The sequence below is a fragment of the Cordyceps militaris genome (assembly GCF_000225605.1).
Source record: "Cordyceps militaris CM01 unplaced genomic scaffold CCM_S00004, whole genome shotgun sequence".
Classification (NCBI taxonomy): domain Eukaryota; kingdom Fungi; phylum Ascomycota; class Sordariomycetes; order Hypocreales; family Cordycipitaceae; genus Cordyceps; species Cordyceps militaris.
This window is the reverse complement of record NW_006271972.1, coordinates 4,067,235-4,083,413: the sequence shown is the minus strand read 5'-3', so window position 1 is coordinate 4,083,413 and position 16,179 is coordinate 4,067,235. Positions and strand designations below refer to the sequence as shown.

At 55.1% G+C, this 16,179-nt stretch overlaps 7 protein-coding genes across 7 annotated transcripts; 4 read left to right on the top strand and 3 right to left on the bottom strand.

The window, feature by feature from the left end:
- Positions 1-1,551: 1,551 nt before the first annotated feature.
- CCM_06332 (uncharacterized protein) lies at positions 1,552-2,138 on the top strand (the record flags this gene model as incomplete). Its single annotated transcript, XM_006671472.1, has 2 exons — positions 1,552-1,571; positions 1,646-2,138. The coding sequence occupies 2 exons, from the start codon at positions 1,552-1,554 to the stop codon at positions 2,136-2,138; spliced, it is 513 nt and encodes a 170-aa protein (XP_006671535.1).
- A 245-nt stretch (positions 2,139-2,383) lies between these two features.
- Positions 2,384-3,287, bottom strand: CCM_06331 (Protein kinase-like domain; the record flags this gene model as incomplete). The annotated part of the gene is made up of 2 exons (XM_006671471.1): positions 2,384-3,111; positions 3,170-3,287. The coding sequence occupies 2 exons, from the start codon at positions 3,285-3,287 to the stop codon at positions 2,384-2,386; spliced, it is 846 nt and encodes a 281-aa protein (XP_006671534.1).
- Positions 3,288-4,390: 1,103 nt separating this feature from the next.
- Positions 4,391-5,987, top strand: CCM_06330 (uncharacterized protein; the record flags this gene model as incomplete). Its single annotated transcript, XM_006671470.1, has 3 exons — positions 4,391-4,540; positions 4,612-5,829; positions 5,943-5,987. 3 exons carry the CDS (start codon positions 4,391-4,393, stop codon positions 5,985-5,987), a joined length of 1,413 nt encoding a protein of 470 aa, XP_006671533.1.
- Positions 5,988-6,144: 157 nt separating this feature from the next.
- Positions 6,145-7,838, bottom strand: CCM_06329 (transducin family protein; the record flags this gene model as incomplete). The annotated part of the gene is made up of 2 exons (XM_006671469.1): positions 6,145-7,561; positions 7,609-7,838. 2 exons carry the CDS (start codon positions 7,836-7,838, stop codon positions 6,145-6,147), a joined length of 1,647 nt encoding a protein of 548 aa, XP_006671532.1.
- A 294-nt stretch (positions 7,839-8,132) lies between these two features.
- Positions 8,133-10,984, top strand: CCM_06328 (pre-mRNA splicing factor ATP-dependent RNA helicase prp16; the record flags this gene model as incomplete). The annotated part of the gene is made up of 2 exons (XM_006671468.1): positions 8,133-8,141; positions 8,198-10,984. 2 exons carry the CDS (start codon positions 8,133-8,135, stop codon positions 10,982-10,984), a joined length of 2,796 nt encoding a protein of 931 aa, XP_006671531.1.
- A 723-nt stretch (positions 10,985-11,707) lies between these two features.
- Positions 11,708-12,754, bottom strand: CCM_06327 (Cyclin-like F-box; the record flags this gene model as incomplete). Its single annotated transcript, XM_006671467.1, has 1 exon — positions 11,708-12,754. One exon carries the CDS (start codon positions 12,752-12,754, stop codon positions 11,708-11,710), a length of 1,047 nt encoding a protein of 348 aa, XP_006671530.1.
- Positions 12,755-13,938: 1,184 nt separating this feature from the next.
- CCM_06326 (alpha-galactosidase A precursor) lies at positions 13,939-14,977 on the top strand (the record flags this gene model as incomplete). Its single annotated transcript, XM_006671466.1, has 2 exons — positions 13,939-14,760; positions 14,801-14,977. 2 exons carry the CDS (start codon positions 13,939-13,941, stop codon positions 14,975-14,977), a joined length of 999 nt encoding a protein of 332 aa, XP_006671529.1.
- Between the last annotated feature and the right edge of the window lie 1,202 nt (positions 14,978-16,179).

The following is a 16,179-nucleotide window of genomic DNA, read 5'->3' as shown; positions in this document are numbered from 1 at the left end:
TACGATAAGTCCTTCTCTGTTATCGTTTTCGCATCGCACTCGTTGTCGCCCATCTGGGCTGATAACAACGTCGGTGCTATTTTTTCCCTTGCATGAACTCAATTGGCACATTAATTGCATGCATTTCAGCGAGTCCGCTTGCCCATTATTTCCGCGAGTCCGCTTGCCAACAACTGCGCCGGTACCTCTCCTACAAAGCGAATGGTATCGCCAGGGACCCTTTTTATCTCTGTTTCACATTTCCAGTTTTAGCTGTTCTAATTCCATCCGGTTAGCTCTTTCTCTCCCGCCGAAAAAAATGAAACGTTTTCTATCGAAGCCATTCATGCCGCCCGATTACACCTTGTTGTTTCAACCGGGGGCCGACCCCGGCTGCCCCCGGCTGCCCCCGGCTGCCGCCCCCGCCTCTGCGTGTCATCTGTAAGCCTAGCGTGGGCCACGTTGAAACTCGACGCCCCTTGATCATCATGTGATGTGTGCAGATCGAATGGCGATTTTTTATTTGATTGTGTTCGTATCCAGGGTTGGGATACGGCAAGTCTCTGCAGGTGTCCGTTTCGCTTCCAGCGAGCGTAGGCGGGGATGCTCAAGTCTCGGCTCGGGTTGACAATATAAACCAAAAGGTTGTGAAGAGAGCAATACCATCGCAAATGAATCGGAGGCCACCTGCCTTGTGGTATGCGGGAAATACAGTGCTCTTTTCTACAGCGAACAAGGATCTCTGACCTTTTAAGGAACACCCACTCAAATTTCCGACTGTTTTTGCTCTACTAGAACCTGATCTTAACAGCTGATAGACCGACGTCAGAATCGGCGTGCGGATCCTTCCCCTTAGTTCGCCGCTTCCAATAGCGCCCTGAGAATAACCTTCAACTCTCGCGACTATTTATCTCTAAACCGGCTAGCATACTAGCCTAAAAAGCGCTTCTCAGTGCCAAGTCGTGGAGTATATTCTAGATCACGTCTTCTAACACGGTGCCCCCGTCATCCGCGCGATAGCCACACCCGCCGTCACCTCCCGCACAACTGGCCCCAGCAACGGATCGCGGCCCGGGCCGCAGAGTAACCGCGTACCACCGTGCACAGTGTATTAAACAAGGCCTTCCACAGCGGCTTCCTATCGGGCGCCGACGATATCCTCGACTCGGAGGTAGCACTCGTTAGTCTTTGGTAGTTGTGCGAAGCAGCCACGGCCTTTTCTTTCGCCCTATACTCTCGCCGCCGCCCACCTCTGCGTCCCTCCTCTACGGCCTCCCCCCGGCGCTCGCCGCACAGCATGAAAAGAGGTAGCCCAGGCACCAGGGGGAACAAAATAACCCGCCGGTTAGGAACACTAACCTCTTCCTTATTCTTACGATTTATTAACTTCTTTTATCTTTTTAATTTTCCTTATTTTTATTATTCCTCTTATTTTAGTCATCGTTCGACCCCCTCCGGCTTCTACCGGGCGTAGAATTATCAGCCTTTTTTTTTACCTCTCTCACATTATGACAGGTGAGGCGGGGTGTGTGGCAGCAGCACCAATGAAGTGGCATTATTAGCCGCCCAAACATGTTCACGTGTTCTGGTGAGTGAATATCAATCAGGCTGTCTCCTTTTCAAACTGCAGCAGCTTTCCAGAGAGGACATCACAAAATCACTACAGCTGCACGAGCAGAAACGCTGTCTTCAATTCTACTTTCACCCGCACTCCTCTTCCGATGTCCAGCAAACGGAAATACAGTGTTTTCGTCGTCGTTTTCAGGGGCGAACCCATGGACTTCTCCAAATGGAGGCATACTGGACTATGGTTGGTACCAGACGATGAAACCCACAGCTATTACTTCCATGTTTGTGGCATTCCCGGATCCTTCCAATACGAGAAGCGCACGAATTACGACCCTGAGTTTTCGACCAAGTTTGCCGGAAAGATCCCAGCCGGCGACACAAAGCTCTCATTGAGTTCGTCTGAGCTTGCCACTCTTTTGGAATCCGTCGCCGTGAGGAACGACGATCCTGAGTTCAACTGCCAGCAATGGGTACAAAAGGCACTTTTGATGCTCTTCCAAAGAGGCTATCTCGATGAAGCGCAATACAATGCTGGGCTGGATGGCATGATTGAAACTACAATGGAGGCATCGGATGAGACTTTGGCCTAGTCGCGATAGGCGATGTGTGACGATACAGGTGCGCGAGCAAGGCTAAGTGCGACTTGGATGGATCGATTGTTCCCAAGGAGAAAGAAGACTGTCGAGGGAGGACTCCGGTGGAGGCTATTAACTAGGACATCGTGGAACGATTGGATTATACGATTGCATCGCAGATATATACTATAGTTGCATAACATTTGCATCATTGGTGACAACTTAGCATGTTCAGCCAGCACAACTAGCCCAATCGCCACTTAGAATCGCCACTTAGACATGCCCGCATAAGTGACTAGCTCAGTGGGGTAAAGCGTAGAGAATATGACCTCCGCATATTCTTTCCAATCACCTACAGCAGGGCGTTCAATGAACTTGATAAGCTCCCAATATTCTGGATACCAGCCGGCGTCCTCCCAATCAACAACACCAGAGATTTTACCATCTTGCATCATTATATTTCTTGGTGTAAGGTCCCCATGCGAGAAAACAATGCGATGGTCAGTTCGTAGGTGGTTGCGGAATGAGGTCCGTAGTACAGTTGGGATTTGTTTAAAGAGCGACGATACCAAGTAATTGTTGAATTCTGTTTCGTCTTTGCAGACTGGCCCCTCGTCTCTGGAATGGACTGTGGTCTCCCTGATTCCAGTGCCGCCGCAGCAGCCGATGTAGTTGGGTGGCGGCTCCATCGCTCGCATTTGCTCGATAATTTCACGAAGCTGACTGGCAACGCTCTTCTTCTCGTCAGTGGACATGGTTGGCCATAGTTTGTCTAGGCTCTGCCCTGGAATATAATCCATGCGTATTTCCACTACGCGATGCTCGTTGGTGGACAGGCTATGCAGACGAGGCGCTGGGAGGCCGGCGTCGGAAGCGACTTTGATGGCGTCTGCCTCGGCAAGAACTAGGTGTCGTCCTGCCTTGACGACCGTGTTGTTTGGTTCGAGCACGACCCGCCGCATTGGACTCTCGTGTATGAGCACGGTGCCTGGTTACATTCGTTTAGTCGAAGATACAGCCGTCATGGATAGCTGGAGCCAACTTACCTGGCGCAAGGTGCTTGCTTAACCTACTTTGCCCTATGATCTCGTCCGCATCTGAACTATCGGCCTCGGCCACTGCTCTTTGAAATGGCGTCCATAGGTAGGCGAGTAGTCTATCCATGGTGTAGGAGGGAAACCCGCACGTGGAGAGGTAGTGTTAGGGCGACAATGCGTTTGGTGAGGTGCTGAGCTGAGTTTAGGGGCTGATAGTATACGCATAAGGGAATTAGGTTGTTCCGCTCTGTCGTGATAAAGCTAGCTGGACTACTTAGTAGGTACTAGTAGGTACAGCTGACAGCCCAAGCACTGAAAGGCGGTGTAGGTACGACGTCATTGGGAGAATAAGAATAACACCGGCTTAATAAGAATATGTTATTGATTTTATCAAAAACCCTACCGTGCAAATCACTTGTAAAACACTGGGCGGCGAGGATACACACATCATTGGATGGATGTACTACAGGGTCCACGTGGCACAGGACAAAAAACATGTTATGGCCGCGGTGAATGACGAGACAATGATGAAGCAGCCAATTTATAAACAGATGTCTTGTCCGAATTTTCTGCCCAAGGAACTGCAAGCAGACGATTTTGGACTTGAGGTACATATATTGCCTCGTCAAATTGGCGGTACGTGGAGCGCCCTCTGTCGGGAAGGAATCTCTAGAGGATCGTCTGTGACACCGTGTGACAGGCAGGGGCCCAGGCCCTGCCATGAACCAATCGGCGGTCTTGCTGCGCTGGTTGCGCAGGCTTCAACTCTTTTCTATCCCTGTGTTGGAATCAAGGTGTATTCCGAATAATAACAAAACAATAAATAACGTCAATTTGGTTCCTGATGATTGATTATGATAATTCAAACGCTGCCTTCCTCGCTGGCTGGAATCAGACCCGCGAAAGTGGGTCTTCCGCCAGCACTGGCCAATCAGAGGCTAGCGTCGAATTGGCTGCTTGCGCTGGTTCAACACCCTGCATTTTTGTCGGCTTGGCGTGTACAACGTGGAAGGACCATACGATGATACGATGTGTCATCCTTCTCTGACTATCAGGGCTGAGGTTTCGTGAAGTGCCGCCGCCATCGCCATCCCAACAGGCGCAGCAGGCCTATGATACCCTTGCACCTGCAAAAAACCTCCACATGATCAAAGACAACTCCTCCGCTGACGGCCAGAACCCGCCGCGGAGGAAACGGTTCGCCCCGCGAACCCGAACAGGCTGTCTGACATGCCGGTACGCCGAAACTCTCCCCCCTGCCCATCATTTAATTTTTGGTTGCCGCAACAGCTAACCGGCGCGCCATATCCAGCACCCGTCGCATCAAGTGTGACGAGGCCCGACCCGCCTGCCAGCGCTGCATCAGCGCCTGGCGGCCCTGTGAGGGCTACCACCTCCCCGCGGTGCCGGCGACGGCCCGGACGCTAGCCCCGGCCGACAGCCGGCTGCAGCCGACGCTCGTGGTGCCGACCGCCGCCGAGCGCGCACTAGGCCGGTACTTCATCACCGAAATCGGCGCCGTCGCCGGCGACGAGTTCAACAGCACGTTTTGGAGCCGCGACGTGCCGCAGGTCGCCCGCGCCGTGCCCGCCGTCTGGCACGCGAGCAACGCCCTCGCCGGCGCGACATGGGCGCGGAGCCCCGGCGGGCAGCTGACGGTGCGCGCCGCCGCCCTCGTCGAGCAGGAGAGCACGCGGCAGTACTCGGCCGCTGTCCGGCACATCTTGCAGCTGACGGCACAGCGGGCGGTGCTGTCGCCGGCGCGGCCTCCCTCGCCGCAGGACCGCACCGCCGTGCTGCTCGCCACCATCCTCCTCGCCAGCTACGCCATGGGCATCGGCGAGCGCCGCGTCTTTGCCAGCATCGTCGCCACCAGCCGCCGCCTCGTCCGCCAGTGGGCGTTTTGGGAGTGTCTGGACGTGCCGTCCGTCGCGGCCCTGGCGGCGCAGATCCTCTACGTGTACGTCAAGATGGAGCGCGTGGCGCAAGACTTCCATCTCGAGACGGCGGGTGGCGCCGACGAGCAGGCGGCGCTCGCCCGGCCGCCCTGGCGGTGGCTCGATGCCCTCGCCGCGCTGCAGCGACGGCCGCTGACGTCGGCGCTGCGCGCCTGCCTCGAGCTCGACATGATATGGAACAGCGTGCACGACATCCTCGACGCGCTGCCGTGTGCGCCCTCGGACAGCGACATGGCCATCGCCCTCGAGCGACGGCAGCCCTTTGCGCGGCTCTTTTCTTCGTGGGAGGCCCGGTACGCGGCGTACACGGCGCGCCTGCGGAGGAGCGGCCGCCGCGCGCCGCCCCTAGACGTGGACATTGTCGCGCTGGACCTGCGCCGCGTGCTCGTCCGCGTGCTGCTGCGCGTCGTACCGTCTCTCGCCAGCGAGACATGCTGGGATCCGTTTGCGCGCGACTTTGCCGCTGCGGTGGCGTGTCTCGAGGCGGCGCTGCCGGCGGCCGCCGCTGCCGCCGCCGCCACCAACACGGTGCTGTCGACGCCGAGCATCTACGCGAGCTGCAACTTCATCGTGCACAAGTGCCGCGCGCCGGGCCTGCGACGGCGGGCCGCGGCGGTTCTGCGTCACTCGCTCGTGGCGGCGCTCGGCCGCCACGCGCACGATGATGACGGCCTCGAGCAACAACCGCTGATTGTCGACCGCTTGGTGCTAGTGGAGGAAAGCGCGTGGGCGGCCGCCGGGGAGGGGTGCGGCGGGGACGATGCGTGCGTGCCCGGCAGGTATATATGCAACGCGCACCGCGTGGCGAGGGTGCATATTGACAGGACGGGTTCAGGGCCGCCGGAGATTACGTTTCGGACGGTCGGTGACATTAAAGCGGGAAGATCGGGCCATCGAGAGGTCATGGATATTTCATTGTCGAGCTGCGCAATGGGGGGATGACCCTGGTCTATTCAGGATGCTAATTCACTTTTCATTTTCCAAACACCGGACCCAAAGGAAATGTAGGTAGTAGATATCACGACATTAAGCTTCTTTCATATCCTCGTCTTCTTCGTCTTCCTCGTCTTCCTCATCATCGTCCTCGTCGTCATCCTCACCCTCGGCAGCCACATCACCCTCGTCCTCCTCTTCGCTGGAACTGCTGTCGTCATCGTCCACACCAACAAGACGGTCCTCCACATCGCCCGTCTTCTCGGGCAAACGCTCGGCAAACACCTTGCGAACGGCGGGGTTTGTGCTCGTGTCCCAGACGTGCATGCTTCCAGAGCTACCCGCGACGGCGAGGCGGAAGCCCACCTCGGCGTCGGGCGCAAACGTCGTGGCGAACACCTTGCCGACGTCGAGGTTGCGCGAGACGACCATGGATGGGCCGCTCGCTTGAATGTTCCACAGCTTGACCGTTCTGTCGGTCGAGCCGGTGGCCATGAAGCCGGGGATGATGGGGTTGATGTCAAACGACGACACCGACTCGTCGTGCGCCTGCAGCGTCCACACCGACTTGCTCGTGGCCGGGTTGGCGGGCGCGTTGCGCACATCAAAGTAGTGGACAGCGCCGCCCTCGGTCGAGACGAAGAAGTAGTTTTGGTCGTGGACGTTCCACTTGACGTTTTCGACGTCGCTCTCGACGCCCCAGCGGGGGACCTTGGCATCGGGCGCGCGCATGTCGGCCGCGACAATGGTGCGGTCGTAGCTGCCGCTCAGCAGGACCGTGGGCTCGACCGTGTGCCAGGCCAGCGAGCAGACCTTGTCGGTGTGGTACGAGTACGACTTGGCGCACTTGGCCGTGTGCAGATCCCACAGCTTGACTGTCTTGTCGGCCGAGGCCGAGGCCAGCAGGTTGCGGTGCTTGCGGTTGGCGGCCAGCGCCAGGACGGCGTCGACGTGGTAGTTGTCGTTTGTCTTCTTGCTCTTGGACTTCTTCTTGGGCTTGACGATGCTGGGGTTGGCGTCGGCGCTGGGGCCCAGGATCGCGTTGGGGTACATGCAGTCGATGGTGTCGAGGTCCCAGATTTCAATGTCCGGGTCCATGGTCGCGACGGCCACCGAGTTGCCGCGGGCGTCGCTGCCCTCGGTGCCGTTGTTGCTCATCGGCATGTCGATCCACTCGACGGCCAGAGGGATGGCGGGCAGCATGATGTCGTGGTGCACGTAGAGGTTGTCGCTGGCGTCTTCGTAGACGTAAACTTCGAGGTGCGCCATCTCGTCCTCCACCTTGGCGGAGAGAATCAGATTGTCGGTAGCAAGGATCTGCAAGTCTTCCTTTTCCTCGTCGTCTTCGTTCTGGAGCGTGATATAAGGATCGTCCTTGTTGTCCTCGTAGTAAGAAAGAGACTTCATGTTGCCAAACATGCTGAGGCCCTGGACCTCTTCGGTGGGCTTGTCGTCCTCGTCGTCGTAGTCATCCAGGTTATATTTCTTCAGGTCCTCGTCGTCGTTGTAGCTGGACAATTAGCAGGGGAATTTGTACTCAGATTTCTATACACATACTTGGTCTTTGACTTGCGGTTCTTCTTCCGATTTGCCGGCGCCTCGCCCACCATATCGTCATCATCGCCCTCCTTCTCTTGCGCTTCCTTGAGGTCGTCCTCAGCGTCGTCGAGCTGGAGCTTGGCGAGCTCGGCTATTCTCTCATATTCGGCCTCGTCAAGTGTGTATTTTTGGGGGAACGGCGCAGCGAATCCCCTGGGGACCCACTGGGCAGCTGTGATCATCGACATTTTGCGCGATTGGCTGAATATGTTATTGGCAGATTGAAGCCCAAGATTTAAATCTCGACGTGGGGTCCTCCCACCGACTTCCAAAAATTTCAGCGGGGCCGACACTTATCGATAGTGGACGCGGCAAAACTTCGCCGGCCATAGTCGCGCCGCCGCAACAAACATCTTGAAGCTCTCATCGACGCCATCTATTGGAGCGATCGCCGTTTATCATGGGAGAAGAGCGAGAATACGATGGGTATAATCCCAAACGACGCCGTGTGGACGGCGCGCACTCAAACCATCGATTTGACAATGACTCCCGTGGGTCCGCACCACGCGCCCAGTCTCGATATGCGCCAGCGCCATCTGGGAAGCAGGCAGACGAGAAGGAGACTGCCGACGAGGACTGGAAAGTGCTGGAACGAGACTGGTACATGCAGGATGAATTTGGTGCGCATGCGTTTGGCGATGAGACGCACAACCCGTTTGCGTCGTACGAGACGTCCACCGCAGAGGCGCTTCAGCTCGAGTCTGCCCGAGCCGAAAAGATGACCAGCCGATACGACGCGCGACAAGAACAGCGGCGCAAAGACAACGACGCCTGGGAAACGAACCGAATGCTCGTATCTGGCGTTGCCCAACGTCGCGACATGGCTTCAGACTTTGACGACCAAGAGGCGACCCGTGTGCATCTGCTAGTCCACGAGCTGCGGCCGCCGTTCCTGGACGGTCGCACCATCTTTACCAAACAGCTCGACCCGGTACCGGCCGTCCGCGACTATCAGAGTGACATGGCCGTGTTCAGTCGCAAGGGAAGCAAGGCGGTCAAGGAGGCGAGACAGCAGCGCGAGCGACAGAAACAGGCCCAGCAGGCGACGAGTCTGGCGGGCACCGCCCTCGGAAACATTATGGGCGCCAAAGAAGATGAGGGTGACAGCGCGCTCCCTGCACCGGTAGAGGCGGATGCGGACAGCGCTGAACGCAAGGGGAACAAGTTTAGCACGCACATGAAAAAGGCCGAGGGCGCGAGCGATTTCAGCCGGAGCAAATCGTTGCGAGAGCAGCGCGAATACCTACCGGCCTTTGCAGTGCGCGAGGAATTGCTGCGTGTGATTCGAGAGAACCAAGTCACCATTGTGATAGGAGAAACCGGTTCGGGAAAGACGACACAGCTCACGCAGTTTCTATACGAGGATGGCTATGCCAAGACGGGCATGATTGCTTGCACGCAGCCGCGTCGTGTTGCGGCGATGAGTGTCGCCAAGCGTGTAGCCGAAGAGATGGATGTAGAGCTAGGAACGACTGTTGGTTATTCCATCCGTTTCGAGGATGTGACGAGCAAGGATACCGAAATCAAGTACATGACGGAGGGTATCCTTCTTCAGCACTCTCTGACCGAGCCCGATCTGGACCGATACTCGTGCATCATCATGGACGAGGCTCACGAGCGTGCTCTCAACACGGATATTCTGTTTGGTCTGTTCAAAAAGATTCTGTCGCGCCGGCGCGACTTGAAGCTGATTGTCACCTCTGCCACAATGAACTCGAAGCGCTTTTCCGAATTTTTCGGCAACGCCCCCGAGTTTACCATCCCCGGCCGCACATTCCCCGTCGACGTCATGTTCCACCGCTCACCGGTCGAGGACTACGTCGACCAGACGGTGCAGCAGGTTCTCGCCATTCACGTGTCTATGGACCCCGGCGACATTCTCGTCTTCATGACGGGTCAGGAAGACATTGAAATCACGTGCGAGCTGATACAGAAGCGACTCGACGCGCTGAACGACCCGCCCAAGTTGAGCATCCTCCCCATCTACAGCCAGATGCCGGCCGACCTGCAGTCCAAGATTTTCGACCGGGCCGAGGCGGGCGTGCGCAAGTGCGTGGTGGCGACCAACATTGCCGAGACGAGTCTGACGGTAGACGGCATCAAGTACGTCGTCGACGCGGGTTACAGCAAGATGAAGGTGTACAACCCCAAGATGGGCATGGATACGCTGCAGGTGACGCCTATTTCGCAGGCCAACGCGTCGCAGCGGTCGGGCCGCGCGGGCCGCACCGGGCCGGGCAAGGCGTTTCGGCTCTTTACCGAAAAGGCCTTCAAGGACGAGCTATACCTACAGACGATCCCTGAGATCCAGCGCACCAACCTCGCCAACACGGTGCTGATGCTCAAGTCGCTCGGCGTGCGGGACCTGCTCGAGTTTGACTTTATGGACCCGCCACCGCAGGACACCATCTCGACGTCCATGTTTGACCTGTGGGCGCTCGGCGCGCTCGACAACCTGGGCGAGCTGACGGAGATGGGCCGCAAGATGAGCGCGTACCCGATGGACCCGTCGCTGGCCAAGCTGCTCATCACGGCGGCGGAGCACGGCTGCAGCGAGGAGATGATTACCATTGTGTCGATGCTGTCGGTGCCCAACGTCTTCTACCGCCCCAAGGAGCGCCAGGACGAGGCCGACACGCAGCGCGAAAAGTTCTGGGTGCACGAGTCGGACCACCTGACGTACCTGCAGGTGTACCAGGCGTGGAAGTCCAACGGCTTCTCCGACGCGTGGTGCACCAAGCACTTTCTGCACTCCAAGTCGCTGCGGCGCGCCAAGGAGATTCGCGAGCAGCTGCTGGACATTGCGCGCATGCAGAAGATGGCGCTCGCCAGCTGCGGCATGGACTGGGACATGATCCGCCGCTGCGTCTGCGCCGGCTACTACCACCAGGCCGCCAAGTACAAGGGCTCGGGCGAGTACGTCAACCTGCGGACCAACCTGCCGGTGCAGCTGCACCCGACGTCGGCGCTCTACGCCGGGCACCCGCCCGATTACGTCGTCTACCACGAGCTGGTGCTGACGTCCAAGGTGTACGTGTCGACGGTGACGGCCGTGGACCCGCACTGGCTCGCCGACCTGGGCGGCGTCTTCTACTCGGTCAAGGAAAAGGGCTGGTCGGCCCGCGCCAAGCGCGTGACCGAGACCGAGTTTAACCGCAAGATGGAGATTGAGGCGCAAATGGCCGAGGACCGCCGCCGCGAGGAGCGCCGCGTGCAGGACGAGACGGAGCGCGCGGCGGCGGTGAAGAAGAAGGTCGGCGCCGACGGCAAGAAGTTTGTGACGCAGGGCGCGGTCAAGAAGCCGGTGGTGAAGAGGAGGGGGCGAGGCTTCTAGTGGGTAGACAGATGTCGAGACTTTTTCTGAGCATTTAGCGTTGCGGCGTTTTGAATTGGGCCATCATAGGTCATTCGGGCATTAATACAGAGATTTCTTCCAAAGGTCGTGTCCAACAGGTTCATATCCCCAACAGAGTAGTCTGCCGCAAATCGACAGACGGCTTATGCACATCCTCAAGGGTGTTTTTGCCCTCCCTGCGACACCAGGGACTTGGGGCATCTGCCTTTCGAAGCATGGATATGACGACGTCGTCAGTTTTGCGGGTAGTCTCAACTCGCTCTAGAGTACAAATTAACATGGGGGAGGATTCAGATGGCAATTCCAGGTCCGGGGAAGGGGTGTCTACGTCTACTGACAGGCGTCTCGCGTCAAGTCCCTAAGCAGTTGGCTTCACTTCATCTTTAACTACAAGTCTATTAAATTATAGATGGTAGTTATTTTTTATTTACTTAAATAAGCCGCGTATATTCTATTATGTTATTATTCTAAATTTATTATTATTTTAATATTTGTCATTATTGGGTGGATGCCATGCGTGGCATCCGCCGTGGTTGATCTTCAGCAGCGCAATCAGAACCGGCCCAAGGAGATCCGATCTCGGACAGTGTACCATCGAATCTGCTAGACCGTTCGTAGGGGCCTAACTGATTGTTTTTCCCGCGCAGCACTGATATTTTGTCGAATGCACTGGAACAGCTATATACACTCGGCTCATTTTCATCATTCTCTTCTATTAAAATAGCCCCCTCGTCGAGCAGCTTCTGGCAGCTCACTTGGCCGTTGACCTCCCTCGCTACTTGATCTCCATAAACGCTGAGCCTGTTCACACCATCGAAAGTGCTCTAAAAATCCATCTCGTGAATATACTTTGTCTCGTGCCTCGAACGCCCATTGCTCGCCTCTGGCGCCGATTATATCCTTCTCGATAGCAAGTTGACAACCGGCACAGGATAGTCCGTACTCGACTCTGCCGGTTCCTTTGTCATAGTATGGAAGTGCAACGGCGCCCATGAAGTTCAGCTTGTTGCTTCGTGATGAACCCACTGGCTTCCATGGCGCCGGGGCATTTTTTTTAACAAGCGAAACAGCCTGATGAACACAAATAACCGCAATTCGGGACTTGTGCGTGATTTCGTTCATCGAATATATGCCTGGCAGAGTCTTGAAGAACCTCAACTGACCTACCTCATGCTTGGTAAGGTGAAGTTGCTTCCGGGTAGCGGCAAGAGTTTGCATCTGGAGTTCAGGTGCTCTCTGGAGACACCGAAAACAACAGCGCTTCCAGGTCAAGATGGATACAAAACCAGAAAATTCGCCACACAATGCACAAGCCTTGGTGCACAATGTATTGTAGAAGTCGACCAGAGAGACGCTGTCGGCAAGTCGAGTTCGCAACAGAGCGCAGAAGAGGTTCAGTCCATGTGCCACAACCATCTGATACTGGCGCAAGGAATCTACCCACTCTCTCGATCTTAAGCTTGTCTGCCGAAGCTTGAATAGGGATCGGATATCGAGACGGAATAGCACATCGTACCAGAGCTCTAGGGGCAGCCTGTTGAGGGACCCAAGCCCTCTGTCAGTCTTTGATGGGAATGGTGTTGCTATTGACGGACGAATATGAGTGTGCCCACGAGCGGAGAACCAGATGACTGCAAGGCCGTAGTCTCTGCGATGGTAGGCGGCTGTCTTAGAAATGGCGTCGGCTTGTGCTTCGCAAAAAGCGTATTCGGTGGCGGAGCGGTATCCGGGATTCGTACCAGTGACCATTGTCCAAGTCTCAGTGCGCTCACAGTTTGGCAGACATTGGTGGGCAGTCAAAGTTTACAATGGCACCTAGCCACGCGTCTGTATCGCCGCATTAGCTGGAACCCGAAGGTCTCATCAACGTCGACGGCTCTGCTGACACAGTCGTGGCTCAGAACCTCGGCAGCCATTTTGGCATTAAGCTCCTACTCCTAGCACCCCTAAAATGGGGACAGGCAAAGGAAAGGAAGATTCAGCTGGAAATACACTCACAAAGACAGTCGATATCGGCAGGAGCACGTTTGGGCGCTGTGCGAGATGCAAACACTTCGCAGTGGAAGGGAAGGTTGAAATGGGCTACCTGTGGCGGCGAATGCCCACTATTAAAGGGCATACTAAGTTACTGAGTGACATCTCGGACAATAGTTGGTCGAGTCCTTTCCCCATTCCTTGAGAGCAAGCACTGGATGAATTCCATTTCTTTCTTGCAGCTCCATGTATATGATATACTACGAGGTGCACATGATGGTTGTCGGAACTGAATGAATGGGTTAAATCATTGCTTGACGGCGGGGTAGGAGCGGAGGGAGGTAGCAGAGGCAAGGGACTAGCTCAAGGCTGAAGGAAGGGAATGCAATGACCCTCAGGTTTATATAAATATACCGGCCACTTTCACGGTGCCTATTAATAGATTCACGAACTTGTCAATACGAAGTAAGGCCTACGCAAGCCGCCGAGCAACCCAGACTAGTCAAGTATAAGACTTGGGGCAAGATAGAGCGCCAGCATTTATATAGGTACCTACTACTTTTACTAGTATATATAATAATTATATAATAGTTATAAGTCTAGTTTACTCTATATTATATTACTTTTTTATTTATAAGTCTTAGGTTTAATTCTCTATAATATTACTAGTTATAGGCTATTTCTTAATAAAACTTGTTTTTACCTTTAGAAGCTAGCTACTTAGAAGCTTTACTTTTCTATAGAGCTAGGGGGATATATAAGACTTGGGTAAGATAGAGTACTAGCGTTTATATAGGTGCTTACCACTTTTGCTAGTATATATGGTAATTATGTGATATTAAGGGCTGGGGCTGGACCCACTCCCTTCATGCACCTAACCTTGTGACAACAGAAGACAACCTAATCTAATCTTCATTTTCCCCTATAATACGTATCGTAACCTGTTCCAAACAACGAAAATGTCTGGTAAGCATACTGAGCACATACCCATGCAACCTGTCGTCCTGTCTATGGAAGTCGACGATGACGATGCTTTCGAAAGCGAATACCGACTACGCATCGGAAACCAAGTCAGATATCTGATCATCTCCCCTGGCACTTTTGACAGAGACACGCTTTCATTCCCGGTTGGCTCGCTCCCTCCTCTTCCCTACGATGAGAAGTGGACCGTGGCCCGCATCTCCCGCGACAAGACCACCCGCGACGTGACATATGCTCTCTCTGACCGCGCAATGGCCGGCGTCCGCAATCCATGGCATCCCGTCTCCATCTCCTGCCTGAGTCTAGACAAGACCAAGCAGCTCACGGCCATGGCTCTGGAAGCCGTACCGTGTTCGCGTGCTGCAGCCGAGCACGATTCGCCGCTCACCGTCATTGCCAAAATCGCGCGTTTCGAGTGGGAGCTGCCCCGGATCGAGCAGGAAACGAGAGCCTACCAGCTGCTCGAGGGCTCCGGACTGGCACCGCGCTTCCTCGGCCATGTGCACGAGAATGGACGCGTCATGGGGTTTATCCTGGAGAAGCTGGAGGGACGCCCTGCTTCCGTGGGCGATCTGAGCAGCTGCGAAAGCGCCGTACAGAAGCTTCACGGGCTGGGTCTGCTGCATGGGGACGTGAATCGATACAACTTTTTGGTGACGGAAGAAGGTGTGAAACTACTCGACTTTGAGAATTCAAAGGAGCATGCTAGTCCCGAGTCAATGCGCAAGGAGCTGGAAACTTTACGTGCAGAATTGACTGATGATTCGGGACGCGGGGGAGGGTTCATGTTCACGGACGATGTAGCCTGAATGGCTGCGCTTGAGTTGGCCCGATTTATAGTACGGCGCCAATCACAAATGGATTCGTAAAAACATATATGGCTCTGGCAGCTGGCCATGTCTTAGATGGCTGGTAGAGTCGTACGATGATATATTTTTTGGCGCTATGCGCGGTTCATTCGCTGCGCTGGACACTTGCGGCGGAAGTAAATTCTCATCAACTGACCCCGAAGCATAAACTATATCCTGCAATTGTTTTGCAGCACCATTCCAGACTTGGTAGAATTTTACGATCAAATATGCCCTCAACGCCCTCCCATTTTGTGACTGGTGAATGCTGCCAGGCCACAGCTGAAGCATGCTGGGTTGCTGTCCAGCTATAATGGTTTGTTTGTCTGCCTTGGGCGAGCTGAAATTCCTCACTCTATGCATATCATGCCGCCACAGAATGTAGCCGCCTCAATATGTCGAGCTGAACCTGGCTTGCTGAGCACGAAAGACGGCAAAGCATTACTCTCGCCGTGCCGTGTCTCGCCGTGTTTTCACGCAGTGTCTCGGGTGAGACAGCAATGATTTGTCGCAACGCCATATCTACTATAAAGAAGGTCCGATGCTGCGTCTCTTCTCTCGCGACTCTCCTCGCCCTACAGATAATCATTCCCCTACACTCAGGTCCTCCTTGGTCATGAAACCCGCGTCTTTTCTCATCCTCTCCGCGTCCATGGCGCTCGCCATGACCGGCCAACGATGCAAATGCGCCGACACGACCATCTCATCCGACCTGGAGTGGACCAGGCGCGATTGCACCAAGCTGAATAGAGAAATGCAGTGGTGCTACGGCCAGGCAGAGTCGTATTGCGCGTCTGGCAGCAGCGCTCGGTCGTTCAAGCAGGACTGCTACAACAGGAAGGGTACGGGCTGCTATGCGGACGATTGTTAGGTGTGTCCACATTCTCCATGTTGAAATACGCAGATTATTCATTACTCTAGGAGAATTTACTCGGGCATATCAACCGTAATGGTAGGGCTGTATAGTGGAATGACAGGATCGGATGTCGAGGTTCGCGATCGTGTTCGAGCTGTGAGGCACAGGATTCGCCGATGAAGCGGAATGCGGCCCTGTGCTGGTATAAAGCTAGTTGGGACTTCGTTACCACTCTCTACATAAATTTGAATTCTTAAATAGGCTGGGTAATAAGCCAGACGGCGGAATGTGGCTCTGATATCACGAGACCGGGCCTCCAGTACTTGTTTGTTGTCTCCAGGGTATGGCGCCGAAGCTATAGCACTGTCTTGCTAGTTCGTACTCCTCACTATAATCAGGCATACTCGATCCCAAAAAAAAAAGAAAGATGGCGTATGTAAAGCCCCCAAAGTCAGCGATGAGCCAATAAGCATAGCAAGTCGGTGAGGGCATTAGCGAACCTACATGATGGCATT